Raw genomic sequence first — 26,336 nt, 5'->3', positions numbered from 1 at the left:
AGAACGGGGTTTTCTCTACCAGGGGTCTGGCGGCCAGTGATCGATTTTGAGCATGGAGGGTGACACGGGTTAGGTTTTCATGTTCACTGACGCACTCTGGCTGCCGTGGTGGAGGGTGGCTGTGAAGAGGACAAGACTGGGGCACAGGTGGCTTGAAAACAGACTTGCTGAGGGCTCACCTTACAGGGAAATCAGGGACAGGTTGGAAAAGTATTTAGGGGTTCACGATTTGAGAAGCAGGATGGCTGTGGGCAGGGCAGAGGAACCCCTCAGGTGACAAGGATTCAGTCATGGCCTCTGGATCTGTAGGACCACTAGGTGGAGCTCTTCACTAGGTGCCCGGATAGATGGTAATTCGGGGAGACGGGGCCAGGCGGCTACCAGCAACTTAGATGTGTAAGAGCAGGTAACAGTAGACCAAAAATGGAATGCTGGCATTTGAGGGGCGGCCTCGGGAAGATCCAGGCAACGGGGTTTAAGTATGCGGTGGTACCTGATGGTCAGGGAGGCCCCAGAGCTGAGCCCTGAAAGCACAGTGCATTGGCTTGGTCACTGAGGAGGCCACGGTGACATTTTCTGTAGACAGGTGGGGGTCAAAGTCAGAGGTTCTGTGGCAACTGGGAGACAAGGAAGTACATCGCCAGTGGAACCCGGTACTTCTGTCCCTATTGCGCTAGAGCTCAGAAAATCATTTTGGATTCACACCCTTCCTCCTTTTCTTTCATAAACATTTTTGGGCAACTACTCGGGGTGAGACCCTGTGATAAAGGCTGGGTGTGTAACAGTGAACCAAACTAGCAAGACGGAGATGATGGGGCTTTCGTCTTCCTGGGGAGACAGGCTCGAGCTGAGTAACTTGTGGTAGTAAGTTCCAGTAGGTGTGCAGGGAAGGGGGCCGGGGCCCAGAGAGATCCCTCACTGGGTCACTGAGACCCGGGGGGACTAACAGTTAGCTAAGTGAGGCTTCCCAGACAGCAGGAACGGTGTGTTCCAAGGCCCAGAGGGGTGGGAGAGGAACCTTCTGGAAGGTGGCCAGGGTGGCTGGAGGCAGCTGGCGAGGTTAGAGAGCCTGTAGTAGGCTGTGGAGGTGGGCTCTTCTCCCCGCCCGTGATGGGAAGCCGTTGAAGCGTTTTCGGCAAGGAAGCAGTATGGATCAGGGCATTTAGAATAGATGTTTTTTCTCCTGCTCTGGCCGCTCTGTGGAAGAGGGATGGCAGGGAACCCAGAGTATCCGTGGAGGGACTCGACAGGAAACGGTGACAGTTGTCTGGAGGGGATAGGGTGGTGGCAGGTCCAGGGTACCGGCAGGGGAGGACAGGAAGTAGATGCCTTTGACAGATAATGTGGAGAGGGGGTCGGCAGACTGGTGCTGTCGGGGTCCCAGATTTCTTTTTTGAGCAACTGTGTAGATGGAGGAGGTGCCGTTCACGGAGATGGGGGATGATACTCGTATTTATTTTTTTCTTTAGAGTGGAGTATTTGGGTCAAAAGAGAGAAAAACGACATTTGTCGAGCATCTTTCGAAAAACTCATTTTCCTTTTGGGCCAAAATAACACATTTGCCCTTTAATTCATTCATGTATCTTATTTAAAAAACAATTCCCAATTTATTTGAGAAGGAAACGCCTTGGCTTCTGTCCAAGTGACTGTGAGAATATAATTATCTTGTAATGCATCAAAATCATCAGTTTCTGAATAAACGTATTCACCTCTGATGAATTTGTTGACACAAATCAATTTTTGAGGGCTTCAGTGTAACACAACACTGTCCTATTTAGTTGTTTTTTTTTTTAGTTTATTTTTTTTAAACTAAAGCCAATGTGCATTTGAGGTTTGGGGTAACTGGATAGTTATCTTTGAGACTATGAGCTAAAACAGGTGGGATGGGTAAAATATTTAAAACTTTGAGAGACAGAGAGGTTCAATTTAGAACAAAAAAGTGACGTTACCCGTGACACGTATATAAATTAAGACATCGTGAAAGAACAACTCACCAATTCGGGCGCCTGGGTGGCCCAGTAGGTAGGCATCCACCTCTTTGGTTTCAGCTCGGGTCACGATCTCACAGTTCATGGGATCGAGCCCCCTTGTTGGGCTCCTTGCTGGCAGTGTGGAGCCTGCTTGGGATTCTGTCTGTCCTCTCTCTGCCCCTCCCCCTGCTCGTGCTCTTGCTTGCATGCACGCTCTCTCTCTCGTAATAAATAAACACTAATAAAAGGAAGAAAATAGCTCACCCATATCCCCTTCCTGTCCTTTTACTCTCAAAGTGCCCAGTTGGGGAGAGTGAGAACCAAAATGTGTGCCTTTAACTCTAGATCAGAGGCCTGCACACTTCCTGTGTAAAGGGCCAGAGAATAAATATGGTGGGCTTCACGGGCCATATGGCCTCTGTGACGAAACCCACCATGGCCAGTTCATGAATGACTGGCGTGGCTGTGTTCCAGTTAATCTTTATTTAGCACACTGAAATTGGAGGCTCGTATGATTTTTGTGGGTCAAACTATTATTCTTTTGATTTTTCTGCCTCTCTTTTAACCCTTCAGAAGTATGGAAGTAAAAGTGTGAACACCCTTCTTAGCCCACCGTCCATCCAGAAACAGGCAGCTGACTGGATTTGGCACGTGGGCCCCTGCTCTAGATTGTGAGCTCATGTGGCAGGCTGGTCACTTCACTCTGCAGACACGACTGGCTTGTCACCGTTCTTAGACCGCACACACAGCTTCCCGCTGTGCTGTTTTCTGCCATTTTTTATTTGCAGCGGTGGGCATTCCGACGTCGTGTGTACTCCGTAATTATCCAGCATCGAATCCAACTTACTCTCTTTCTGTCAAAAGTAGCAACTGACTTTTACTTAAAGTGATCCATTAAGATTAGAAAATACAACCTTTAGTCAGCCAAAGGTACAACTGGAGCTTCCATCCCTGTGCATTATTACACTTTAACACATCAACTGACTGAGAAACGAAGACCGTCACTGTGCAGGATGATGGTCTTGGTTGGTCTTTGGCAGCGAAGGGCCGCGCCTTTCACGCGCTTCTCCGGGGACACTTCGCAGCACTTAACACGCTGCTCACTTAGAGCCTCCAGTGTGAGTCATTACCTGAATAGGGCCTTTCAGTTAGAAGTCGCTTTGGTGGCTACTGGAGTTCTATTTTGGCTTTGTAATTTTTTTTAACTTAATTACCTTTTCTGTTCACATCTCCCCAGTTGCTTTTATCCTGAACTGTATGGAATGACAGGCGAGGAAGGCGTCTTTGATGACGCCGCCCCGTTTCGTGGCCCAGGCAATGCCACAGCGTCAGGCTCCTCACAGCTCTTGCGTGTAAGCCCAGCCCACGTCCTCAGTCCGAGGCTGTTCCGCCACCGATGATCCACTTTACCCGAAACATTTTTATCATCCGCAGATTTTCTGAAAATGGCCTCCTCGGTGGGGGATTGCCCCGTCCTGGGCTCCCACTGTGCCTTTTCCCGTACACAGAGAGGGGTTCAGTCTTCCCGCCAAAGGTTGTTTTTTGAGACCACAGTCATTTAGGCTGCTTTTCTGTCTCTTTCTTAAGGTTAAACTAGTCCTGGGGACCGAGGCAGGAAGAGGGATGCGCAGTTGGGGTTGGTAGGTGCCTCTCCTGTCACAACTGAATTCTCATTCCGGAATGGGTGGTCCCCTTGTTACAGGTTCAGTGTCTGTGGCCAGATTTCAATCACTCGCCTCCCTGACACTGTCAAGCAGATGAGCAAATACAAAGCTGTCCTGTCGTCTCAAGACAAGGACAAGTCTTTGGTCACCGTGGAGACGGATGCTCGTGGATCATTTTGTTTTAAAGCAAAGCCAGGGACCTACAAAGTCCAGGTATGATGAGTTTTGTTTTGTTTGAGATATTTGATGTTTTACTTTAGGTATTTAAGGTATTCAGTGATTTTTAGAAGGATTATCATTAGCCGGAATGGAGTTACAGAAGGAGCGTTTCAGTCCCCAGTTTCTTATTTGAAGTCTTTACGTTCCTGCATGTCACAGTAGAGCCCGATGGGCACCCAGTATGAAAATGATACTCAGGCGTCTCTTTTTTCCAGTCCCGATGTTTGTCAGGAGTTACTTTCAGGCTGCCAATCACACCTGCACCTTCCTAGGCTTCTGGCTGCTATAGACTAGCCATAAGTCCCAAAGGAGATCAACATTAACCCTTTACTGATGGCAGGTCCACAGTGCATGGCTTCTGGCCCCCGAGGCCAACATGGAGCTTGTGTTTTTGCACCTCACCCTGAATACCATCTGATTTCTCCATCGAGGCAGGCACAGAAGCTGGGGACCCCCTGGCCTGTGGCCTCACCGAGGGGGGTGAAGGCCTCAGCACAGGACGGTAGGCAAGAGGTGGACAGAGCCAGAGGTCAGCACACCGTGCCTTTCAGTGCCACGGCCCTGCTTACGGGGAAGGCTGAGTCCCCGGGCAGCTCGGGCTCTCGTCTGTCCAGTCAGCTGCTGCTCTTCTGCCCTGAAGAAGGGCAGGTGAGGTGAGGGAGAGGGCTGGGAAGGGTCCCTCTGAGACTGTGCTCTCCCCCAGAGCAGGCAGACTCCCCTCCCTGAGGAGATGGGGTGGGAGGAGAGTGAAGTTGGCCACGTTGACAGGCCTTTGGAAGCCCTTTCGAAGCATAAGGGACTTGCCAAGGAAGGGCAACTTGGGGAGGTAGACTTCACTAGGGATGGACTCTTCCCCAGTCCTTCTTCTTAGCTCAGGCGTCCAGAAGAAAAGGCCTCACTCTGCCAGGAGCTCATGCACATAGCATTGACAAGTTCATAGCTTATGTCATGAGTGTTATGGTATGTTATGTTATGTTATGTTATGTTATGTTATGTTACGTCATAAAGCCAGAAGGTTCTGGGCTTTAGTGCAGTTCCCCCCCCCCCCCCCCCGCCAGGTACTGGTGACAGCTGTGTGCCTCTTTGGAGCTCCGCCAGATACACCTTTGTGCTTACCATGGCACGGCTGAAGCCTAGTTCTTTTGTATCTGATTAGAAATGTGTGTTCTTGGGGAGCCTGGGTGGCTCAGTCGGTTAAGCATCCGACTTCAGCTCAGGTCATGATCTTACAGTTTGTGAGTTCGAGCCCTGTGTCGGGCTCTGTGCTGACAGCTTGTATCCTGGAGCCTGCTTCAGATTCTGTGTCTCCTTCTCTCTCTGCCCCTCCCCAACTTGTGCTCTGTCTCTCTATGTCTCTCAGAAAATAAATAAATGTAAAAAAAAACAAACATTAAAAAAAAAAAGAAATGTGTGTTCTTTCCATGGCCTGTTTGAGGATTTGTTGTGATTATAAAACTCGGCCTAGAAGTGGACCTTTGTCCTTCAAAGTACTTAGCCTTGGGCCCAGGTGAATGTTCTGGTGCCCTGCAGGCCGGGGGAGCCGCAGCCTTGCTGCAGACACTGACGTTGTCCTGTGTGTTCCCACAGGTGATGGTCCCTGAGGTGGAGACCAGAGCGGGGCTGACCTTGAAACCACAGACGTTTCCTCTTACTGTGACCAATAGGCCCGTGATGGACGTGGCCTTTGTACAGTTCTTGGCATCGGTTTCTGGGAAAGTCTCTTGTTTGGGTAAGATGTCATTTGAAAGCAAGAACAGAGAGCTTCAAAGGAGTAGGCAGTTAGAAGTGGGATTTTGGTGAACTGTTCCTTGTTGGATAGTGTAAAAGGTAGATCCATATTGTGTTAGATTCTTTCTAAGTGCCATACGGCATCACTAGAAACATTTCTCTTGGAGCATTTCTGCTTTGGCTCCTAAAAGAACACAGGGTTTCTTGCCCAGCTCTGTTACTTACCAGCTGTGAGACAGTAAGCACTTACTCGACCAGCCTGTTTTTCTCCTGTAGCATGGAAACATTAACGGCTCTCATAGGGTTTTAATGTGGTCATGTCAGGCTGTGTGGCACAGATGTTAAGAACGTGGACTCTGAAACCAGGCTTGTGGGCTTGAACCCTCGCTGTGTGACCTGCAGCAAGTTACTTAACCTCTCTGTGCTTTGAGTCTCTCCTCCGTTATATGGAGATAATAACCATACCTGCCTCGGAGGGTTGTTGTGAGGCTCAAATGAGCTAGCGCATGGAGAGCCTGTGCGAGTTTCTGGAACACAGTAAGAGTCATGCCAATCTTTGCTGTCCCAGGTGATGTTATGATGATAAAGGGCCCAGTTCTGTGCCATTCAGTAAAGTTCCTTGATCTTTGTTCCTTTTGAGAGAGGGAGAGAGAGAGAGAGACAGACAGACAGACAGAATGTGAGCAGGGGAGGGGCAGAGAGAGAGAGACACACACACAGAATCGGAAGCAGGCTCCAGGCTCTGAGCTGTCAGTACAGAGCCCGACGTGGGGCTCGAACCCACGAACCACAAGATCACGACCTGAGCAGAAGTCGCTTAACCGCCTGAGCCACCCAGGCACCCCAGATCTTTCTTGCTGGTTTTCTGTCTTCTTCTGGTGCTCCATAAATATCACTTCCCCTCTTTCACCTCGCGTCTGCTTTAGTAGGTGCCTTGTGACACTCTTCCCTCTCCTGGTCTTCTGTGCTTTGCATGGGGGTACTCAGCAAGTGATGGGTCGCTTTCAACCTCGGTGGCTTCTTTATGTGGTACTAGTGACCTGCAAGGGGGAGGGGGAGATGTCCTGGAATCAAGTAGACCCGTCCTGGCTTTGAAGGAGCCTGCTGGCCTTGCCCTTCAGGAGGTACATGGTGGCCAGCGGCACACAGAGGTGGAGGGTTCAAACCTGTGCTGGCGTTGGTGAGGGCAGCCAAGTGAAGCCTTCCTGTCTTTTCTCTGCAGACACCTGTGGGGACCTGCTGGTGACACTGCAGTCCCTGAGCCGCCAGGGCGAGAAGCGGAGCCTCCAGCTGTCCGGCAAGGTCAACTCAATGACTTTTACCTTTGACAACGTGCTTCCGGGAAAATACAAAAGTAAGAACCATAGGCACCGGCTTGTGGCCTTCACGTACTTCCTGTCTTTCTAAAATTTCTAAAACCCAGCTCTCAAATTGCATCCCAGCTATATACCTTTACTTGTTTAACTTTTCTTTGCCCCTTGACCTCGCACGTGCGTTGTTTAGCAATGGATGATTGTGTAAGAATTGATGTTCCTTCCATGCATAACTACCACCTTGTCAGGACAGCCCACACACTTCTTTGGTTTTGGAAGGGGGCCCTCATTCATGCCGTTTTCACTCTAAATGCCAGAACAGAGTGCATGAAATATTTCCAGTGATGTATTCTACTACTTAGCAGCTGTGTGACCATGGCAGGTTACTTGATCTCCCTGAGACTCTGTTTCCTCTGCTAAAATAGGAGTAATACAGCCTTTCTGTAGAGTGCCAAACAAAATGAAATATAGTTTGTTCAGTGCCAGGCCAACATTGGTTCCCTTTTCCCTGCAGTTTGAAAACTCCCATTGCCTGTATTTCTGCTTCTTCAAAGCTCAACTTGGAGCTGGTGGCAATGAATAACTTATAAAGTAATCTTTTTTTCTGGGAAATTGTTTTCTATTATATCAAGTTTTGGCAGACTATGGCAATGGGGGCCACTTGCCTATTTTTATAAAGTTTTATTCAAACACAGCCGCACCCATTTGCTTATGTATCATCTATAGCTGCTCATATGCTATGAAGGCAGAGTTGAATATTTGACTGCCTGACCTGCAAAGTGGAAAATACTTTCTGGCCCTTTATAGAAAAAGTTTGTTGATCCCTAAATATTTTTACTTGTAAGTGTGATCTTGAATTACTGTCAGTTTCTTTCTTGTTGACGTTAATGACCATTGGTTTCATTTTCTCTTTAGTACTCAGTTCTGAGCACGACTAGCTGTGTGTGTGTGTGTGTGTGTGTGTGTGTGTGTGTGTGTGTGCGCCTGTACGTACACATTTAAAAAAATTAAGTCATTACAGTTTTTGTGGAGGGAGGTGATATGCTCTATGCCCATGTGTGTCTGTGTTGTGGCTTTTCCAGTGAGCATCATGCATGAAGATTGGTGCTGGAAGAACAAGAGTCTGGAGGTGGAGGTTCTGGAAGACGATGTGTCCACGATTGAGTTTAGGCAGACGGGCTATATGCTGAGATGTTCCCTTTCTCACGCAATCACTCTGGTATGAATGGCTTGTGGTGATTCTCTTATTTGGAGGGTCCTTTGGAAAGCAGGAAGGACCAGCATGCCAAGAATATTATGACCATAGTTAAGTCAGATTTACTTTTCTGCCCCTCAATTCTCCCCCTTATTCGGGAAAGCCTAGTCAGGAAGCTTTGTTTAAAGTCCCTTAGCAGAAGGATGCCTTGATTTGGGAGATTTTCTTGTCCTAGACCCACATTAAATTCTAACTTTGATTAGTGATTTGGGAAAGCCATTGATGTCATGTAAAGTGTATTGATTTTGTAGCCCTCGGATCATAATGTCCACTTCTCAGTGTTGTAATGAAGTTTAAGTAAACCTCTTATGTATTTGGTTTCCTTGGTGTGCACTACTATTGTTATTATGATTATTTTAATATTTATTTATTTTTGAGAGAGAGAGAGAAAGGCAGAGCGTGAGCGGGGGAGGGATACAGAGAGAGGGAAACCCAGAATCCAAAGCAGGCTCCAGGCTCTGAGCTGTCAGCACAGAGCCCGAGGTGGGGCTCGAACTCATGGACCGCGAGGTCATGACCTGAGCCAAAGTCGGACGCTTAACCGACTGAGCCACCCAGGCGCCCCAGTACTGCCAGTGTTAATAATAAGTACAGCTGAGTCAGTTTCTCTAGTATGTTCCAGTGCAAAGGACAGAGCTGCTAACATCTTACTGTCTTGTTGAGGTAGCTCCCTGATAGGCAGTGTACCACCTGGGTTTCAGGAAGGAGAACATGTGTGTAGGACTGTCTAGGTCCATTCATGAATTTTATAGACCTTTGTGGCTTCAGACAGTGGCAGATGTCGTTGTCATCTTCCAGTGGAGAAACTGAGGCAAACGACATTGAAGCGATTGCTTACTTTAGACACGTAGAGGGATTGCCGCTGGTGTCTCCAGGTCCTGTGGACTATTCTAACTGCTACAAATGCTCAAGAAGCAGCTGTCCAGGAGATGGGTCAGCTGATGCCCAGTTGAGAGCAGGTGGTACACATTTAGGAAATTGTTCCTTCCCTTAAAGTCTCCAGCAGGTTTCCCTTTCCCTTTCCCTTAGGATGAGATCCACATTCCTTAACGATGGCCCTTCCCTAGCCCAGACCTCCTCCTTATCTCTCCACCTTGCTCCCTGGGCATTGGCACACCAGCCTTCGCCGCTTCTGCACCGGGCTGGTTTCCTCCTCTGGGTCTTTGCACACATGTTTTCCTCCGCCTGCAACTGCGTCTTCCCTGGAAATGCACATGGTTGGTTTCCTCTCATCATTCAGGCTGTAGCCATAATGTTACCTGCTGAAGGAGAGGGCCTGCCCTGAGCCCAGCAAGCTGAAAAGCTCCTGCTGTGATCATGCTTTAGCCGCTTTCCTGGTCATTTTCCCCACCTCTCCATTACTGTTAGCCGCACTCTAATTTCCTTATTGACCACAATGGATTTTCTGTCTTCCCGTATTAGAATGTAAGCCCCTTGAGAGCAGGAGCCGCGTCCGCCACCAGGACCCGGCCCTGGGTCTGTCACATAGCAGGTGCTCAATAAATATTAGTTGATTGAGTGAAAAAGAGCATGTTTTTGTGGGAAGTTTTTGAAGGTTTTTAATTTTCCTGTAGTGCCCAACTGCTCAAATGATTAATGGGTAAAACAGATGACTGGTTCAGAAACAGAAATATTATTAATCATCTTGGTGTCTCCGTCTCCCCTAGTAAGTCATTGTATTGGCTTTGGTCCCTTAGGAATTTTATCAGGATGGAAATGGACCTGAGAACGTGGGGATTTATAACCTCTCCAAAGGAGTCAACCGATTCTGCCTGTCCAAGCCTGGTGAGTCTGGAAGGATTGATGGGCTCTGAGTTAGAGAAATGGAAAGGCACCCGAGGATCATTGTGAAGGCCTTTTTTTTCCTACCGTGGTTCTTTGTGTATCAAGCTATTGATTTCGGTTGTGGTTAGTGTACCCCTGTGTTTCCGTCTCTTTCCTCTGGAGGGAGTGCTGTTTTTACCGAGAGAATTAGAGCTGGGAGCTAGAGAGTGTTCCTGGTCTCCTTGGGTGTGAGTTAGGTAGAGACCACTAGGTCATTGCCCCTTGAAAAATACTACACCATTGGGCAGTGATCTCTCCTTAAAAGTGATCTTTTTAAGATAAAATTTGGACCATCTCACACCTTGCTTAAAATCCGCCGGTGGCTTCTCTCCCTTTTTACCAACTGTACTGAGGTACAATTTGCAGACCATAAACCTCACCTGTTTACAACGTACGAGGATTTTTAGTAAACGTACCGAATTATGCGACCATACACATAATCTAGCGTAGAACATTTTCATCTTGGAAGAAGCATCCTTCATGCATGTTTACAGTTAATCTCTGCCCCCAGCTCCAGGCAGCCACTCATCTGTGTTGTCTCTGTGGATTGGCCTTTTTTTGGACATTACTTACAAGCGAGGTCCTGCCATTCTGGTATTTGGGCTGGCTCCTTTCACTTAGCCTGGTTTCGAGTCCTCGTGTCTTGAAGTTCATGTCGGAGCAGGTATTAGTGGATTGTAGCTTTCCCTTACTGGATCCCGTTGTGTAGATAGTTCACCCTTTGTGTGTGCATTCACCAGTGTGTGGTTGTCATGAACCAGGTTGCTGTGAACATTTGTGTGCAAGTCTTTATGTGGACATCTGTTTTCCTCTCTTCTGGGTTAGAGGCCCGGGGGTGGAATTGCTGGACTATATGATCAGTTGATGTTTCCTTGTCTAAGAAGCTGCCGGACTGTTTCCTGAAGGGGCCCCATGTGCCAGTTGGTACTCTAGCCAGCAGTGCACGGCGGTTCCTGTTTGCCCACATGTTCACACCATTCGTTACTTTCCTTTTTGATTTTAGCCATCCTGGTGGGTATAAAGTGGCATCTCATTGTGGCTTTACTTTGCCTCTTCCTAGTGGGTAATTCAGTGTCTTCTCTCGGTTCCCGAGGTGAAATACAAAGTCTTCTCCGCTGTCTACTCGTACTTAGCACAACGCCTGGCTTATAGTAGGTGCTGGTGCTCTGTCAATATTTGTAGGATGAAAGAATAAAGCGAATGGAGAAACCCAAGCATTTTTTCCTGCTAGTTATTGCACAGGGGGTTCCTCAGTGTGATGAAAACAGCAGAGGCATTTTGAACTAATTTCAGGTTTTTGTAGGAAGAATGTCCAAAAGGTTGGTTAATGATCACTTGGAATAAATTGTTAAGACTTTGCTCCTTCCTGAAACTGACAGTATTCCTCTGGCAAACTACTTACACCCCTAACCTGAGTGTTTCCCTATACAGGTTCGTGGCATTAAAGTGTTCTCTGCGATTGTTTCGTAAATTTTTGGGGTTAGCTCTGTGCCCTGTTTTAGGAATATTTCTAGGAGGGCGGTCAGGCTGTGGTTATCGTTTAGATCTTTAATAGAATCTGTTAAGTGGAAAATTCTCGTTCTCATCCGCAGTGGAAATGTACTTCCTGTTCCTTCTGCACGGCCCTGTTGGCTCAGTTTGTGCAGATTAAACTACTGTGAGTTGTTCAATTATGGAAAATGAAATCCTGAGCTTGTGAGGGGCCATTAAATGGACCGGGTCGCTGGAAAGAAGCTGTCACAGGCAGCAGAAAAGGCATTTCTGATCCCATCATTGCCCATCTGCTGTGTGTTGTGTATTCAAGTGAGAGGCACAGCCTTTGGATTTCAGATGTTGGAAGCGCTCAGTGTCACAGACACTCTCCTCTGAAAATGACTTTTGCTTTCCCGGCTGCAGGTGTATACAAGGTGACCCCCCGCTCCTGCCACCGGTTTGAGCAAGCGTTCTACACCTATGACACGTAAGCTGGGTCTTCCCTGCCCCATGGTGTTTGTGAGCCTTCTCTGGGGTCAAGTGAGTGTGTGTCTTTTCTTGAGTTCTTTCTGGAAGACAAAAGGATTTTTTTTTTTTTTTTTTTTTTGGTATTTTTAATGGAAGAGGTAAAGTTAGGTATTAAAAAGAATTTCTGCGTAAGGATTTCAAGACATTTGGATGAATTATTGAGGAGATGGAGATGAGCTGTCTTTCCCAAGAATTCTGTAAGCCCAGGATGGAAGGGTATGGTTTTCAAGTGCCTTAATTATCATCTTGGTTCAGTCTTCCAGCTCTCACCGATGGGAGTTGCTTGGACTCCAGTCTACCATTTTTCCCTTTGCACAAATGCTTGAGAGTTTCACCAAGAATCGGAAGCGTAAAGTTTTGGATTGGAAAATTAGTTTATTCTTTAAACACTGATAGGTATTTCGGGAGGTCCCTCATCCCAAACTAGGAGCGATTTCGGTAGTATATTTCAGGGTCAGAACGGTTGTGCCCCTGGAGGGCGTTGCTTGTGATCCTTTGAGAAGAACTAGGTGATGTTGCTAGTGTTTTCTTTCCACTTTGGTTTATAGGTCTTCACCCAGTATCTTGACGTTGACAGCCATCCGCCACCATGTCCTTGGAACTATCACCACTGACAAAATGATGGATGTCACCGTGACAATCAAGTAAGACTTGTGCTCTGCGGTGGTCTGGGTGCAGGAGGGGGTGGATGAGGGCTGGGGACTTCTCTAACAGACACTCTGAAAATTATTTTTGATTTCTTATCTCTAGGTATGTATACGAATGGCCTTTCTGCTCACACGACATACCCATAAATTCATGGCAGCCTTCATCCTTTCCTTTTATGACTCAAGAATTAACTGTGGATGAGGGAGAGTCTTCTGACAGCTCGTTTCAGTGCCTTAAATTTCTGTGTGACCTCTCTACACTTCCTGTCTTTGCTAAAGGAGAAAAAAATCTCTGTCTTGTTCATCGTATTTCACGTGTTTTAGCAAATTTGGAAAAATTGCCTATTTCCCTAGAGACCTTTCCTTGAAGTCTTGGAAAGTAGAGAGCACCTGATAAGTGAAGGGTCATGAGGGAGAAAGTACGTGAAAGGCAGACTCTCCCTGAGAGTCAGGTTCATGTGAATGTCCTCTTTGAGAGGAATTTTTGCTGTGTGGTGAGGTGTTAGATGCCCGACACTGTAATTTCCTCGAGAAATGAAAGAGTTTTTGGCAACATGATCATCTTTGTGCCAGAAAATGGAAATCTGAGTAATTTTCCCCCTCCTTACCTTAAGCGACCTCAACTGTTTGTCCGTCTTTCGGTCCTCCGCCTTTTCAGCTCATCCACCTCTGCGCAAATGTTGAGAGTTCTTCAGTGCCCAGGCACAGCCACGGTCTCACGGGGGACACAGACAGTAGTCCAGGCGTCACGCGCAGGACTGTGAGGTTGCACCTATGATGAGGGCTTTGAATTGGACCCCGTGGATGCTTGGGGTGTGTGTGGGGGTAGGTAGGCCCCGTAGGGCCAGCCCGAGTTAAGGGTCTCAGCATTGTCGCACAGACACTGCGATGTGTTTAAGTAGAGGGATGGTGTTTGTGCTTCACAAAGATCCCCCTGGCTGCTGAGTGGACACACAGAAGAGGCCTCATGAGGCAGGGGGCGGAGGCCCTCGCAGGGGTGTAGGCGTGAGTCAGTGGAGGTTCGGCCAGATGCACGGTAGTGGGGCTGGGGAGCAGTGGATGCCTGGGGGGGCTGTCGAGGAGATGGAGTTGACAGCATGTGGCATCGCCGACCAGTGGGGTCAGGCAGGACGAGTGTTGGGGACGGCCCTCGGCTCCTGGCTGAGGGGAGTGGATTGAAGGGGTGTCCCGTTCCCCAGGGCGGCCAGGGGTCTAGGCAAAGGACTTGGGCATGTTCCTGGTGGGCCCAGGGCGCTGCCTGGTGCTGGAAGAGTGCCTTTTACCCTCCTCCTGCTTGGAAAGTAGCAATTATTGGTCGGACCAGTAGCGACCGTGTATTACCTTATTTTCAGCCTTTATTGAATATATCTTTGAAACCTCGGAGGGGGGTTTTGTTTTGGTTGCTTGTGCTGGGGGTTGTAGAAGATGCATGTTTCAGCTGGACAGGACCACCTGGATCCCTCATGGGGATCTTGTGCTCCCCGGCTCCCAAACCGGACTCCTGGTTGTCGCCCTCCACAGACCTTCCCTTTGTCATCTTTCTCGATGGTTCTCGACTCTTCTTTCCCCTGCATCTGTACCCAGCCAGTCCACGTGCAGATCCTTGGCTTTGCAGTTGAAATATGCCCATCATCTTGTCCCTTCTCAGCACGCTGCCTCGGTACTCTGGTCCCATCCACTGTCTCTTGCCTGGATCCTTGCCACGGCTGTCCTGCCTGGCTTTCCTGTATGGGCTCTTGCTTCCTGACTGTGTTCTCTGTGCAGAAGCCATAGGCCTTTTAAAGTAGGGACGTTGTCATTCCTCCGCTTACAACTCCAGTGGCTCTCCATCCCACCCAGAATGAAATCCAGGGTCTGACACCTGCTCCCCCTGGACCCTCTGACGCATCTGACTCTTCCCTGGGTCCGCTGCCCAGGCCACCTCAGTCTCCTTGCTGTCCCCTGGGCATGGCAGGGGAACTGCCCCCGAGGCTCCAAGGGCTTTTTACTTGCTGTTTCCTCGCCCAACACACTCCCCACCCTGGGAGCCTGGTAAAGAAGAGTGCCCCCACGCTGCCAGCACGGTCTCCTTCCACGGTGCTTTATTTTACTCCCTTGTATTCAGTCTGACATCATTTTCTGTTTATTGTCTGTCTTTCCCCCTGGAATGTGGATTCCACATGGTTAGGGAATGTCATTTGTCCTGGTTACTGGTTCCCTGGACCTACTAGATACTGCTACTGTCACAAAGAAGTTCAGTTTTTATTTTTTGGAAAGCGATTCGTTGATGCAGAACAGGAGCAGAGTGTGCCGCTGGGGTGGCATCAGAAGGCGGTCAGGCTTTTACTGACGGGTGACTCCTTTTAGAAATGTCCGGTTCCCACCGACCGCGGGGGGTAAGTGACCACGTGCTCTAGGCTGCTCCTTCCTTTCTTCCAGATCTTCCATAGACAGTGAACCCGCCTTGGTCCTGGGCCCCCTGAAGTCCGTGCAGGAGCTGCGGAGGGAGCAGCAGCTGGCCGAGATCGAGAGCCGCCGGCAGGAGAGGGAGAAGAACGGCAAGGACGACGCTGGGGAAGGAAGGACCAAACCCCCCGCGCAGGAGATGGTCGACGAGTTGCAAGGCCCCTTCTCCTATGACTTCTCTTACTGGGCACGGTGAGCTCTCTCTCTACGGCGTCCTCTCTTCTCAGACCCTTCCTAACCGAGGGCAAAACCAACCAAATGGAAGTACTTTCATTGTTTTAGGTCTGGAGAGAAAATCACCGTCACACCCTCCTCTAAAGAGCTACTCTTCTATCCCCCGTCCATGGAAGCCACTGTCAGCGGAGGTAAGTGTCAACTCGGTGAGCCAGTGACACATCTTTCCAGTTCACCGTTCCTTTTACCTGCATTTAAAAATTTATTTTGTGTGGTTGTTACAGTGAAACCATCTTTGTAGGGCTCCTTATGATCCCCTTTGGCACTGGCACATAGCTGTTACCGTTTTTGGTGAGTGGCTGAGTGAATGGATCGTCTCAGTCCGTGAAAGTAACTGGTTATTTATTTATTTATTTATTTAGTGTTTATTTTTGATAGAGAGAGAGACAGAGTGCAAACAGGGGAGGGGCGCAGAGAGAGGGAGACACAGAATCTGAAGCCGAATCCAGGCTCTGTGCTGACAGCACAGAGCCCGATGCGGGGCTTGAACTCACGAACCGTGAGATCATGACCTGAGCCAAAGTCGGACACTCAACCGACTGAGCACCCAGGTGTCCCGAAAGTTACTGTGGTTATTAGAAGTTGGGTGATCTTTCTGAGGAAGGATTACTTTTTTCCTTGATGTTTTTAGTTTGTTACTGAAAGGTAGGTGAAAAGCAAAACCATCCGGTGCTGAAATGAGAGCTTTAGGCATCATATGTGTGAACTGTTGATGGTGTGTGTATCTGTTGGTAGGAGCGAGAGAGGGTCTTTTTGGGACTGGACAATTTAAAGTGACTGCTGGTGGGGTATTTGTCTTTTGGCTTCCAACAGTTTTCTCTAGCGTCATGGGTTCAGTGGATCCTGGGCCTTTATGCAGTTTGTGTTTGGCAGGAGAGCGTATTGAGTAGTGCGGCTTCCCAGCGGGCGTTTTGTTTGGGGTGGTCTTCCCCGCCAGGTCCAGCTGCACAGCCTCTCCTCCACCACAAAGGCCTTGTGACAGTGGAGAGAGGGGTAGTGAGAATCCAGCCTAGTTAGATGTGTGTGTTCACGTTCCTGGCCATTGAGCAAACTCTTTCAGGAATGGAGGGAGGTGTGGGCCACCCAATTACTGAGGCTTCTGATATATATAGTGAACAGCCTCCTTTGGAACTAGCTTCATATATCTCAGTTTCAAGCCCTTCTTTAACGGGAAGCCCCCTTCCAAAATGCCCCCATCCCACTGCAGCTAAGTCCCGTTCTTCTATTTGTTCCCTCTTTAGAAAGTTGCCCAGGGAAGCTGATTGAGATCCACGGGAAAGCAGGCTTATTTCTGGAAGGCCAGATCCACCCGGAGTTGGAGGGAGTCGAGATCGTCATCAGTGAAAAGGGGGCGAGCTCACCCCTGATCACCGTCTTCACTGATGACAAAGGTGCCTATAGGTAAGCCCGTGACAAAGCACATGCTTGGGAGCAGGTGTCCGTGGGGCCAGCGAGGCCTCCTGCAGGCATGAAGCGCAGCCATCTCCAGCGTGCTCTTGCTTTCTTTTGTTTAGCGTCGGGCCCCTGCACAGTGACCTGGAGTACACGGTGTCCTCACAGAAGGAAGGCTACGTTTTGACCGCAGTCGAGGGAACCATAGGAGACTTTAAGGCTTATGCTTTGGCCGGCGTAAGCTTTGAGGTAACCCTTACGTTTTCGAAAAGTGGTTTTATTGAGTTATAATTGGCGTATGATAAACTGCACTTAAAGCATATAATTTGCTAGTTTCAACATACACGGGTGCACCCGGGAGTATAGTGACAGTCAGGCACCCTGCTCAGTGTGCTCGTACCCCTTGGTACCCCCTCCCTCCCGATCTCCCTGCTCATCTGGTCTGCTTTCTGTCACTGCGGATTAGTTTGCATTTTCTAGCGTTTGACACAAATGGAACCATATAGGATGTACTCCTTTGGGGAGGCCTTCTTTCACTCAGCATAATTTGGAGACCTGTTGACTTTGGCTTGTTTGCCTACCTTTTGGGAAGTGCTTTAAACTCTCATCCTTAACTGTGTCCTGTGGAAAAGGACAGAATGTTCCTGTAGCAGTATTTGATGTCCCTCTCTTCTTAACCATCCTTCCTGGGAAGAAGTGTGTGGTGCCCGGAATGAGTCTGGAGGTCCTTGAGTGTGAATATTTTCAATATAGAGGGAGGCTCAAGGAAAAGAAGGACAGATTACATCACATACAGATTTCAAATTCTGTAGCACAGGATGCATTTTTTTTGACAATTTTTTTTTAATGTTTGTTTATTTTTGAGAGAGAGAGCGTTAGTGGAGGAGGGGAGGAGAGAGAGGGAGACACAGAATCTGAAGCAGGCTCCAGGCTCTGAGCCTAAGGTGGGGCTCAAACTCAGGAATGGTGAGATCATGACCTGAGTTGAAGTCAGATGCTTAACCAACTGAGCCACCCAGGTGCCCTGACGCAGGATTAATTTTTAAAGCAAATTAAAAGACATTCAAACCAGGAAGAAATCTTTATATCATGAGAAATACCCAAGATGATAAGGAACTCCTAAAATTGATAAGAAAAAGACAATTTGATAGAAATAAGAACACAAAGTATATGAAAAGGCAGTTTACAGAAGCAATACCGGTGGCTGATAAACTAGAAGAAATGCCCAACTTCAGAAGCGACTGAAGGAATTACCATTGAAACACTGGGATGTAGCTTAGATTTGCAGTGATTCAGACAGTATCCGTTTTTTTGTGTGTATTTTCGCACGCATAGATAATTCATGGAACTGTAACTGGTTATGGCCGCTTTGGTGTGCAATGTGGGGGTGTCTTTCTGAATTCAAAGTGCACAACATCCAACAGTTCTACTCCCAGGAACAGAGGCAAACAAGTGCACAAGGAACACATGTTCCAGGAAGTTTTGATCGTCTCCTTTCCTATCACAGAAGTAGGTGGCTGGTCTTCATGCAGAGCTCGGCCGCCCCCTGCTTTAGGATGATGTGCATTAAGACACAGTGCGGTAGATATGTGGCCCGGCAGGGGAGGGAGGCCGGGATCTGTACTTGAGAGAAGCAGCAGGTGCAGAGCTTGGGCCACCTGCCCAGCCTCCCTGCTGTAAACTTGCCAGTCGGTCAGCGCTAGCTGTAATGTTTGCACGTTTATGTGGGCGTAGAAGCCGTTCTGGAAGGCGACGTACCAAACTATTAACGTTAGTTACCCCTGGGGACGAAGAGTAGACCTTCTGTCTGCCGATGGATAACAATAAGAGAAAACCCAGAAGAATTGCCTCTTGGCTTTTGAAATGTTACCTCCAGTGGCTAATGGAGTTGCCCTTGCTCTGCTGTTCTTTCTTGCCCCCAGATAAAGGCGGAAGATGACCAGCCCCTCCCCGGGGTCCTCTTGTCCCTCAGTGGTGGTGTTTTTCGATCCAACCTCTTGACTCAGGACAATGGCATTCTGACGTTCTCAAACCTGGTAAAGTGTCCCGTAATGTGCCACCTGCCCGTGTTCCCACAAGGGAGCAGGGACATGGCTTGCGTGACTTAGGTATCGCTTGACAACCTGAGAACAGAAGAGCAGCGTCGAGTGCTGCACGTTTCTTAGGGGACCAAATATAACTAGGGTATTGCTCTTACTAGAACTTAATGCTGCCGATTCTTGTTCCCTTCCGCACACACTTGTTTTCTGGCCACCGGCTTGTCACTAAGACAGCGTAATTAATTACCGTGGCCTCAGCGGCTCCTCTCCTAGGCATCCCTTTGTTTGACCACAACATCGCGTTGTTGACAATGCCGAGTCTTATTTGGTGGCTCGCTTGTGTTTGTTCTGCAAACCGTGTTCCCCATGATGGGAGGATGGCAGCGTTTCATTCCGGATGTAACCTGAGGCCCTGAGTGGTGGGGACTCAGCAAGTACACGTTAGCTGGCCATTCTGTGAGGCCTGGGTGTAAAGGGACTGCTCCAGGGACATCGCATGCAGGCAGCGAGGCGTATCTGAAAGGTCATGTGCTGTGCACTGATGCACACCCAGCCACGAATCTTCCCTCCGCTGCTTATGTACTGTGTCATCTCAGGGGAGTTACTTGACCTCTCTGAGCCTCAGTTTCTTCATTCATAAAATTCAAATTGATTTCTGCCTCGCTGAATTAAAGGCATGTGATGCCGGCTGCTATTAGAGTTGTAATTGCTTCATGTAACCACTTCCTCGAGAGGCATTGTCACCATTTTTGTCTGCATAGGAAGCCCTGGGGCTCTGGTGGCCAAATTCCGGTCCCTGCTGGCTTTAGTCGCCCCGTGTGAAGCCATATGTAGATGGGGCAGCAGAGGCTCAGTCCGTGGGTGTCTCTCCACAGAGCCCTGGCCAGTATTACTTCAAACCCATGATGAAGGAGTTCCGGTTTGAGCCGTCCTCACAAATGATCGAGGTGCAGGAGGGGCAGAACTTAAAGATCTCCGTCACCGGGTACCGAACGGCCTACAGGTATGCAGCCTGCCTGTCCCTGTCCCCCAGGCCCGGGTTCTGGAGCCCCACTCAGGCCTCCATGACCCGGAGCCTTCACCCAGCCTGCATTCGGGTTTCACGTGGGAGGCAGAGGCGATAAGAGACCAGGCCCAGAGAGTTTTGACGGCTGCCTGTTTTCTTCAGATCCCTCCAAATCAGCGATTCTGTCACGAAGTTCCTATTCTGAAATTGGCCTGAGAGTGCCCATTTAGTTGCTTAAAAATTTTATTTGTTCAAGAGCTTGAAACTCAAATTTTTAAAACAAGGAAATTAATTCACTGGAGTAAGGCTGCAGAATGTTGGCGAGCGTGTAAAACGTTCGGTTCCCCTTCCTTGTTTCAGCGCATCAGGTTTTGCGGTGTGTCAGAGCACTTCCAGAGATGGTTTACACAGATACTCGTACACGCGTACGACACGCCATACGTTAGCTCTGTTAGCCGTACGTAGCCGGAAAGGTATTCATACACACACCGTACGTATTTGTAAACAGTCGCAAGAGCGCTTGAGATGACGATTGGCTGATCAGAAGTTTAGGAAAATGGGCCATTTTCAAACGAGTGTAGAGAATGAGAAACTGTTTTCATTGCATTTCATGGAATGCTTCATTATTTGAAACAAAGCTTAATGAAAGCAAGGTAAAGCGGAATAAAACAAGGCTTGGCCTCCATTAATTGTAATTTCCTGGAGCGTCCGAGGAGAGAAACTGATGGCAGCGTTCAGGCAGGCTCGGGCCTTCAGGCAGGAAGGCCGGATTGGAAGTGACAAGGCCAGAACCGAATCCCCTTGGCTCATCGAGGTACACTTCCCCACCGGACTGCTTTGCACTGTGAATTGTCAGTAAAGGCAGGACGCTTTACCTCAAATCCTTTGTGTGCTTCAGAAAACCCCGGGCATATCATGCTCTGTCTCTCGCCATTCTAGTTGCTATGGTACGGTTTCTTCTTTAAACGGAGAACCAGAACAGGGTGTGGCCGTGGAAGCCGTGGGACAGAACGACTGCAGTATTTACGGAGAAGACACCGTGACGGATGAGGAGGGCAAGTTCAGACTTCGTGGATTGCTGGTGAGACTGGACATCTTTTATTAGTGGGTGTCTGCACACTGTGTTGTTGACAGCTGCCTTGTGGTGCCTGCCCCCAAGACGGCTAGGAACAGGCTGGGGAGGGGGGTTGGGGCTGCGGGGTTAGGGCTCTGGAAGCGTCCTTCCGTATCTTAACTGGCACAGCTTACCCTTCACGGAGCTGACACATCGGGTTGGGGTTTTGTGGCAAATTAAAGTTGGGAAACAGTGGGTTTGGAGCAGCTGTTGCCTGCATCGAGTGGTTACGGCTTAAGCAGGGGCTCTCACGCCAAATGCCTGTGGGGCCGGAAGAGACCTGTGAATGGCTGAAGGGTGCTGGGTGCACACGCGGGGCTGGTGAACTCGAGAGGGGGGCAGCTGCCACTGAACCCCAGCTCTCTGTAGTCACGTGGGAAGACAGACTCGGGGCTGCCAGATCCTTTGCATTGTTAAAAGGGATGTCACGAGTTTAGGTTTCTGTGTGAAAGCTCCTGATTTCTAGGTGTTAACAACTAATTAAAAAAAAAAAAACCACAAACCCACAACTTCTTTGTGTGTCCATACAACTCACTTGTCCTTCTCACTCCTCAATTGCAGCATTCAGTTTAGGGTTTATGGTGCTTTGTCCTCAGTTTTTATGTGTGCATTCATTCATTTGCTCATTTAGCAGACCTTACCTGTGTACCGTGTGGCCACTGGCAGAGTTGGACAGCACCTGCTGGACTGGGCCACTTGGATCCGTGGTGGGGCCCCTGGGCTCTCAGATGCACGGACTGGGTATTCATAGTTCACGTAGAGACAGGCACACATAGCTCCACAGAAGGGTAATGTTTGTCCAAATCACATGAGCTCGCATGTAAAGCAGCTTGCCAGTTGATTTAGAGACGTTGGGGCAGGACACCTAGGTGGCTCAGTCGGTTAAGCATCTGACTTCGGCTCCGGTCGTGATCTCCCGGTTTGTGAGTTTGAGCCCCACATCGAGCTCTGTGCTGATGGCTCAGAGCCTAGAGCCTGCTTCGGATTCTGTGTCTCCCTCTCTCTCTCCTCCCCCACTCATGCTCTGTCTCAAAAATAAATAAATGTTAAAAATAAATCATTTGATATGTTGGGGCAAAGCTTTTCTTTCCCCAAAACAAAAATACTCCCGTCCATTGTCCAGGACTCCCCAGTGTCAGATGTTGGGGTACCTGGGAGGCAGGTTGCAAGGTTTCCTGGTGAGCTGGAGGTGTTCAAGCCGAAGGAGGAGGACGGACTTGGGGTTGTCTTCCCTGGTTGTGCTGAGGACTGGAATACTGGAATATGTTCTGATGGTCCAGCTGGATGCACACCGACTGGGGGGGCTCCCCACACTGCACTCTGCCCACCGCTCCTTCTCTCCCGCGTGTCCTCACCAGCGGCATCAAGGTGACAGTTACCTTGCCATCCTTAGGAGTCCACACAGGCCTTCCTGAGATGCTCCTTCCTAGCTGTCCTCCGCTGTGTGGGAAGGCCCTGCCCCCGAGGAGCATGCTGCCACTGGGACCTGCTCTCTGCTGTCCTCCAGGCCTGCTTCCCACAGAGAATACACAGGCCAGGAGGGGTGTTCCATAGCTGTATGCTGCTGCAGCCAGGGCCCAGGGAGAGGGGACATGTCGTGGGAGCCAGGTCCTTGGTCTTATGCGTTCGGTGCAAGCCCAGCCTTTGTAGTTTTGTCCTTTTTTAAAGGCTCTGCAGACGCCCTTCTGCTCCCATCTGCCTGGGTTTGAGGCCTGCCTCTGTCATTTCTTAGCTGTTTACGTTCAGGCAAGGTTTTTTCCTTTCTGTATCTGTTTTGTCATCTTTGTGAGGATGAATGTGATATAGAACAGGTGTAAGTATAAGTAAGTTGATACGTGTAGCACATGCAGTGGTCCTGGCACGGAGACTCAGCAAGTAGTTAATGAGCAACAATAAACAAGACTTTCCTCGAGGCGGTCCTCACCATCACTGCCAGCTGGGGTTTCGGTGTGCAGCTTTGTGAGGCAGCAGTGTGAGACGGGGTCTGCGTGGGGGCCTGTGCAGGTCGGGCCTAGGGGAGCCTCCCTTCCCCGGGGCAGACTGCGTGTTCTCGCTTACCTCCCTCTCACGGTTGCAGGAACGCAAATTCTCCCTCCCCTTCTGGGTTCCCCAGTGTCCTGCTGGCCCAGACGTGCTCTCAACTCGCCATCTTCACGCGTTTTATGTAATTAAATCGAATGTAGTTCCTTTCTCCAGCACAATAGATTTCTGTTGTAATTGATGCTCTGAGACACCCTCCCCCTCCTGATAGGTGTGAATTTATTAGCGCTCTCAGTGGGTTTTAGAGTCGCCCTGGTGGTAGCCCTCGCCTTCCACGTGCCAGGCCACAGGTGCTGGAGGGACAGCCTTAGACGTTGCTCAGCGAGGGTTTGGGATTGAGTGTGCCCGTCTCCCAGAGGACACCGGGCTGGAGAGCCCTTGCTGAAGATTTCCTAGGGATTTTGACCCTAGTCAGGGTCCGGTCTTTCATTTCACCTTTCCCGGCACGTTGTCAGGACATCTGGGGCGAGACACCCCTGCCAGAGGCTGAAGGTGAGTCCCCGAGTTGGTCGGCCTGGGTCCTGAGGAAAGAGGGAGCCAGGTGGGACGGAGCCGCTGCCCCGATGAGCTCCCGGTGGCCCAGGTGCGTGAGCAAGTGGGCAGGAATGTGCCTTTGTCTTCCCAAGTGATTACTCGCGTCCCTTGCCCTCTGGGGCACACGTGGCCATTTGGAACTGAACCCCGTGCTGCCAGTCCTCACCGAGCTGTAAAGTCAGTGAATGTGTCGATGATTATGGCCATCACAGAGGTGTTCTCACTTTTTAAAAAACAATAGCTTTTCGTCTTTGTAAAGGTGCCATGTGGTCATTATAAAGTAGTTCAGGCAGCATATCCAAACAGGCAATCTTGAAAGGGCAAAAAAACACACCCTACAGCTATCGAAGCACACATTATTTTAGGAGACCAGAACCATATTATCCACGCTGGTTTAAAAATAAACAGTTGTATCTTAGGGTTGTCCCCCATTAGCTGCACATAGACACCTCTGACCTCGGCCTGATGCTTTAGATCCTAGCATGTCATTAGGTCACTTGTGCTATTGATCAGAAATCGGTTGCTCTAAAAGTTTTCTTAGAGTAATGATTTATTTGGTAAATATGTACACCTATAAATTTGAGCAATAGAATAAAAAGTTTTAGGAAGAACAAATTTTTTTTAAGTTTATTACTTATTTTGAGAGACAGAGAGAGAGCGAGCTCATGTGAGCAGGGGAGGGGCACAGAGAGAGGGAGAGAGAATCCCAAGCAGGCTCTGCATATCAGCACAGAGCCTGTCACGGGGCTCGAAGCCACGAATCATGAGATCACGACCTCAGCTGAAATCAAGAGTCAGATGCTTAACTGACTGAGGCACTCAGGTGCCTCAGAACAAGTTTTTTTTTTTTAAAGAAAAATTTCAAATCTCACTTCCCAGAAATCGTGTGCATTGTAAGCATTTGGGAGTTGTCGTTGCAGATACCACACCCTGCGTGTATGTGGGGGGTGGACAGCCCTATAAGCACAGTTTTGTCAAAATAAGCATATTTTGCTTACGATTTTGGAATAGGAAGCCAAATCTAATTTTCCTTGGGGACTGAAGGAATTGCAGACCTTGAGATAAATGTTCCTTCATCAGGGTGTTTTTATTTTTTTTTTTAATTTTTTTTTTCAACGTTTATTTATTTTTGGGACAGAGAGAGACAGAGCATGAACGGGGGAGGGGCAGAGAGAGAGGGAGACACAGAATCGGAAACAGGCTCCAGGCTCTGAGCCATCAGCCCAGAGCCTGACGCGGGGCTCGAACTCACAGACCGCGAGATCGTGACCTGGCTGAAGTCGGACGCCTAACCGACTGCGCCACCCAGGCGCCCCCATCAGGGTGTTTTTAAAAGGGACTCTTAAGCAGGTTAACAGGCCGCAGACTGGGACCGGCGACGGGGTGGAAATGGCGTCGCGGTCGCGTTGAGGGCCTGTGGTCAGAGCAGGCGCAGGTCAGGTTCCAGGCGACGAACCCCTTTCGAGAGGCGTGACCCCTGCGTTTGCTTGCAGCCGGGATGTGTGTACCACGTGCAGCTCAAGGCGGAAGGCAACGAGCACATTGAGCGGGCCCTCCCCCACCACCGGGAGATCGCGGTAAGGCACCACGCTCCGTGGCAGAAACCCTGCAGTGCTTCTCTGGCTGCCTGCCTTTCATCTCTTGCCGGGGGGAGCTCTGGGCCCTAATTAAGGGTCCTCTTTGAATAGTGTCATCTTCACAAGCAGCATCTCCTGCGGGCTTTTAATGAGCAGCATGGCTGTCGTGAATCCAGAGAAATTTGAGCTGTTGTCTCTTCAGTCTCCCTGCAAGCTCTGATCATTATCCTCCAAGTTGAGGAGCTCAGTGTCTAAGTGGCATTTCAGATCAAGGGAGGATAATAAAGACAACATGGGCCTAATTGGTGGTGGGGCCGTCGGACCTCCTTATATCCAGATGACCTTGCTTTTTCCATTTGGTGGGTGGTGTCTCTTGATATTCCTGATCACGACTTCGCTAATTGATCCCTAAAGAGGCAGCCCTCCCTGCAGCTCGTGGGAAGCAGCCTGAAAATCATTTGAAGTGAAGCTTTTTCCCCGTGGAATAACTCTCGCTTGCTAGACTAGAGGGCTTGGGTGTGATGGGGGGGCTGCCTCTTGGTGGCTTGATTAGGGGGTGTTAGGCACGAAGATTATGGGGGTCAGGAGAGTGGCGGGCCATGTAGGAGGACCATTTGGCTGGGAAGTGGATTTTCTTTATGGATGTCTTTATGGCATCAGGCTCTGATGGCTGCATCTTTAAATTGCGTGTTTCTCTGCCATGGTGGCTAACTAAGGCCAGGATCACGGGTGGTCATGGGGACCATGGCCCGGCAGATACGAAAAAGTCACAAACAGGAGGGCACCCACCCACCCACGGGACAGCCGTTGCTCAGCCCCTGATGATTGCTGCCAGGCAAGAACATCTTTCTCTATTTCCAAGAGAGGCCAGAAAACCTGGCTCTTTTGTGTATGAAATTTCTCTCTTAAAACGTTGGAGAAGATAATTGAAACTTAGGGGGAAAAAATGCTGTGCTCGTCAAACAAGTTGTGTCTGTGGGCCAGCCGTAGCCTACCTCCTCACTGTCAGTTTGTGCCCTTGGACTTGGTGAACTTGGCCCCCTTACTGAAGAAGTGAAATTTGCTCTGAAATAGCTCCTGGGACGTCACCCAGCAAGTTCGCCTCCTAGCTTCCTCCCTGCCAACGCTCCCGGTCTCTTTCCAGGTCGGCAATAACGACATCGATGATGTAAACATCATAGTTTTCCGGCAGATTAATCAATTCGACCTAAGTGGAAACGTGATCACTTCCTCTGAGTATCTCCCTACATTATGGGTAAGGCCAGCTTCTTACTGTTATGGTCTTTTTGGCTCTGAGAAGCGTAGGAGGGGTCGTACTCTCAGATAACTTTGTT

At 49.2% G+C, this 26,336-nt stretch overlaps 1 protein-coding gene across 2 annotated transcripts in view; it reads left to right on the top strand.

Moving 5' to 3' along the window:
• The window catches only part of LOC123588884 (nodal modulator 1), a 56,754-nt gene that overhangs the window by 18,699 nt on the left and 11,719 nt on the right, over positions 1–26,336 (top strand). For both annotated transcript variants that reach the window (XM_045460237.1, XM_045460238.1), the window contains exons 12-27: positions 3,673–3,847; positions 5,441–5,582; positions 6,804–6,935; positions 7,977–8,113; positions 9,847–9,934; positions 11,870–11,933; positions 12,523–12,618; positions 15,040–15,258; positions 15,349–15,431; positions 16,542–16,701; positions 16,815–16,941; positions 18,615–18,728; positions 19,607–19,734; positions 20,677–20,818; positions 24,919–25,002; positions 26,147–26,257. In XM_045460237.1, the coding sequence (XP_045316193.1) occupies positions 3,673–3,847; positions 5,441–5,582; positions 6,804–6,935; positions 7,977–8,113; positions 9,847–9,934; positions 11,870–11,933; positions 12,523–12,618; positions 15,040–15,258; positions 15,349–15,431; positions 16,542–16,701; positions 16,815–16,941; positions 18,615–18,728; positions 19,607–19,734; positions 20,677–20,818; positions 24,919–25,002; positions 26,147–26,257 (2,002 nt within the window). The remainder of the gene's footprint in view (positions 1–3,672; positions 3,848–5,440; positions 5,583–6,803; positions 6,936–7,976; positions 8,114–9,846; positions 9,935–11,869; positions 11,934–12,522; positions 12,619–15,039; positions 15,259–15,348; positions 15,432–16,541; positions 16,702–16,814; positions 16,942–18,614; positions 18,729–19,606; positions 19,735–20,676; positions 20,819–24,918; positions 25,003–26,146; positions 26,258–26,336) is intronic.

This window comes from Leopardus geoffroyi, chromosome E3 (assembly GCF_018350155.1).
Source record: "Leopardus geoffroyi isolate Oge1 chromosome E3, O.geoffroyi_Oge1_pat1.0, whole genome shotgun sequence".
Lineage (NCBI taxonomy): Eukaryota > Metazoa > Chordata > Mammalia > Carnivora > Felidae > Leopardus > Leopardus geoffroyi.
This window is presented reverse-complemented; position numbering and strand designations above follow the sequence as displayed.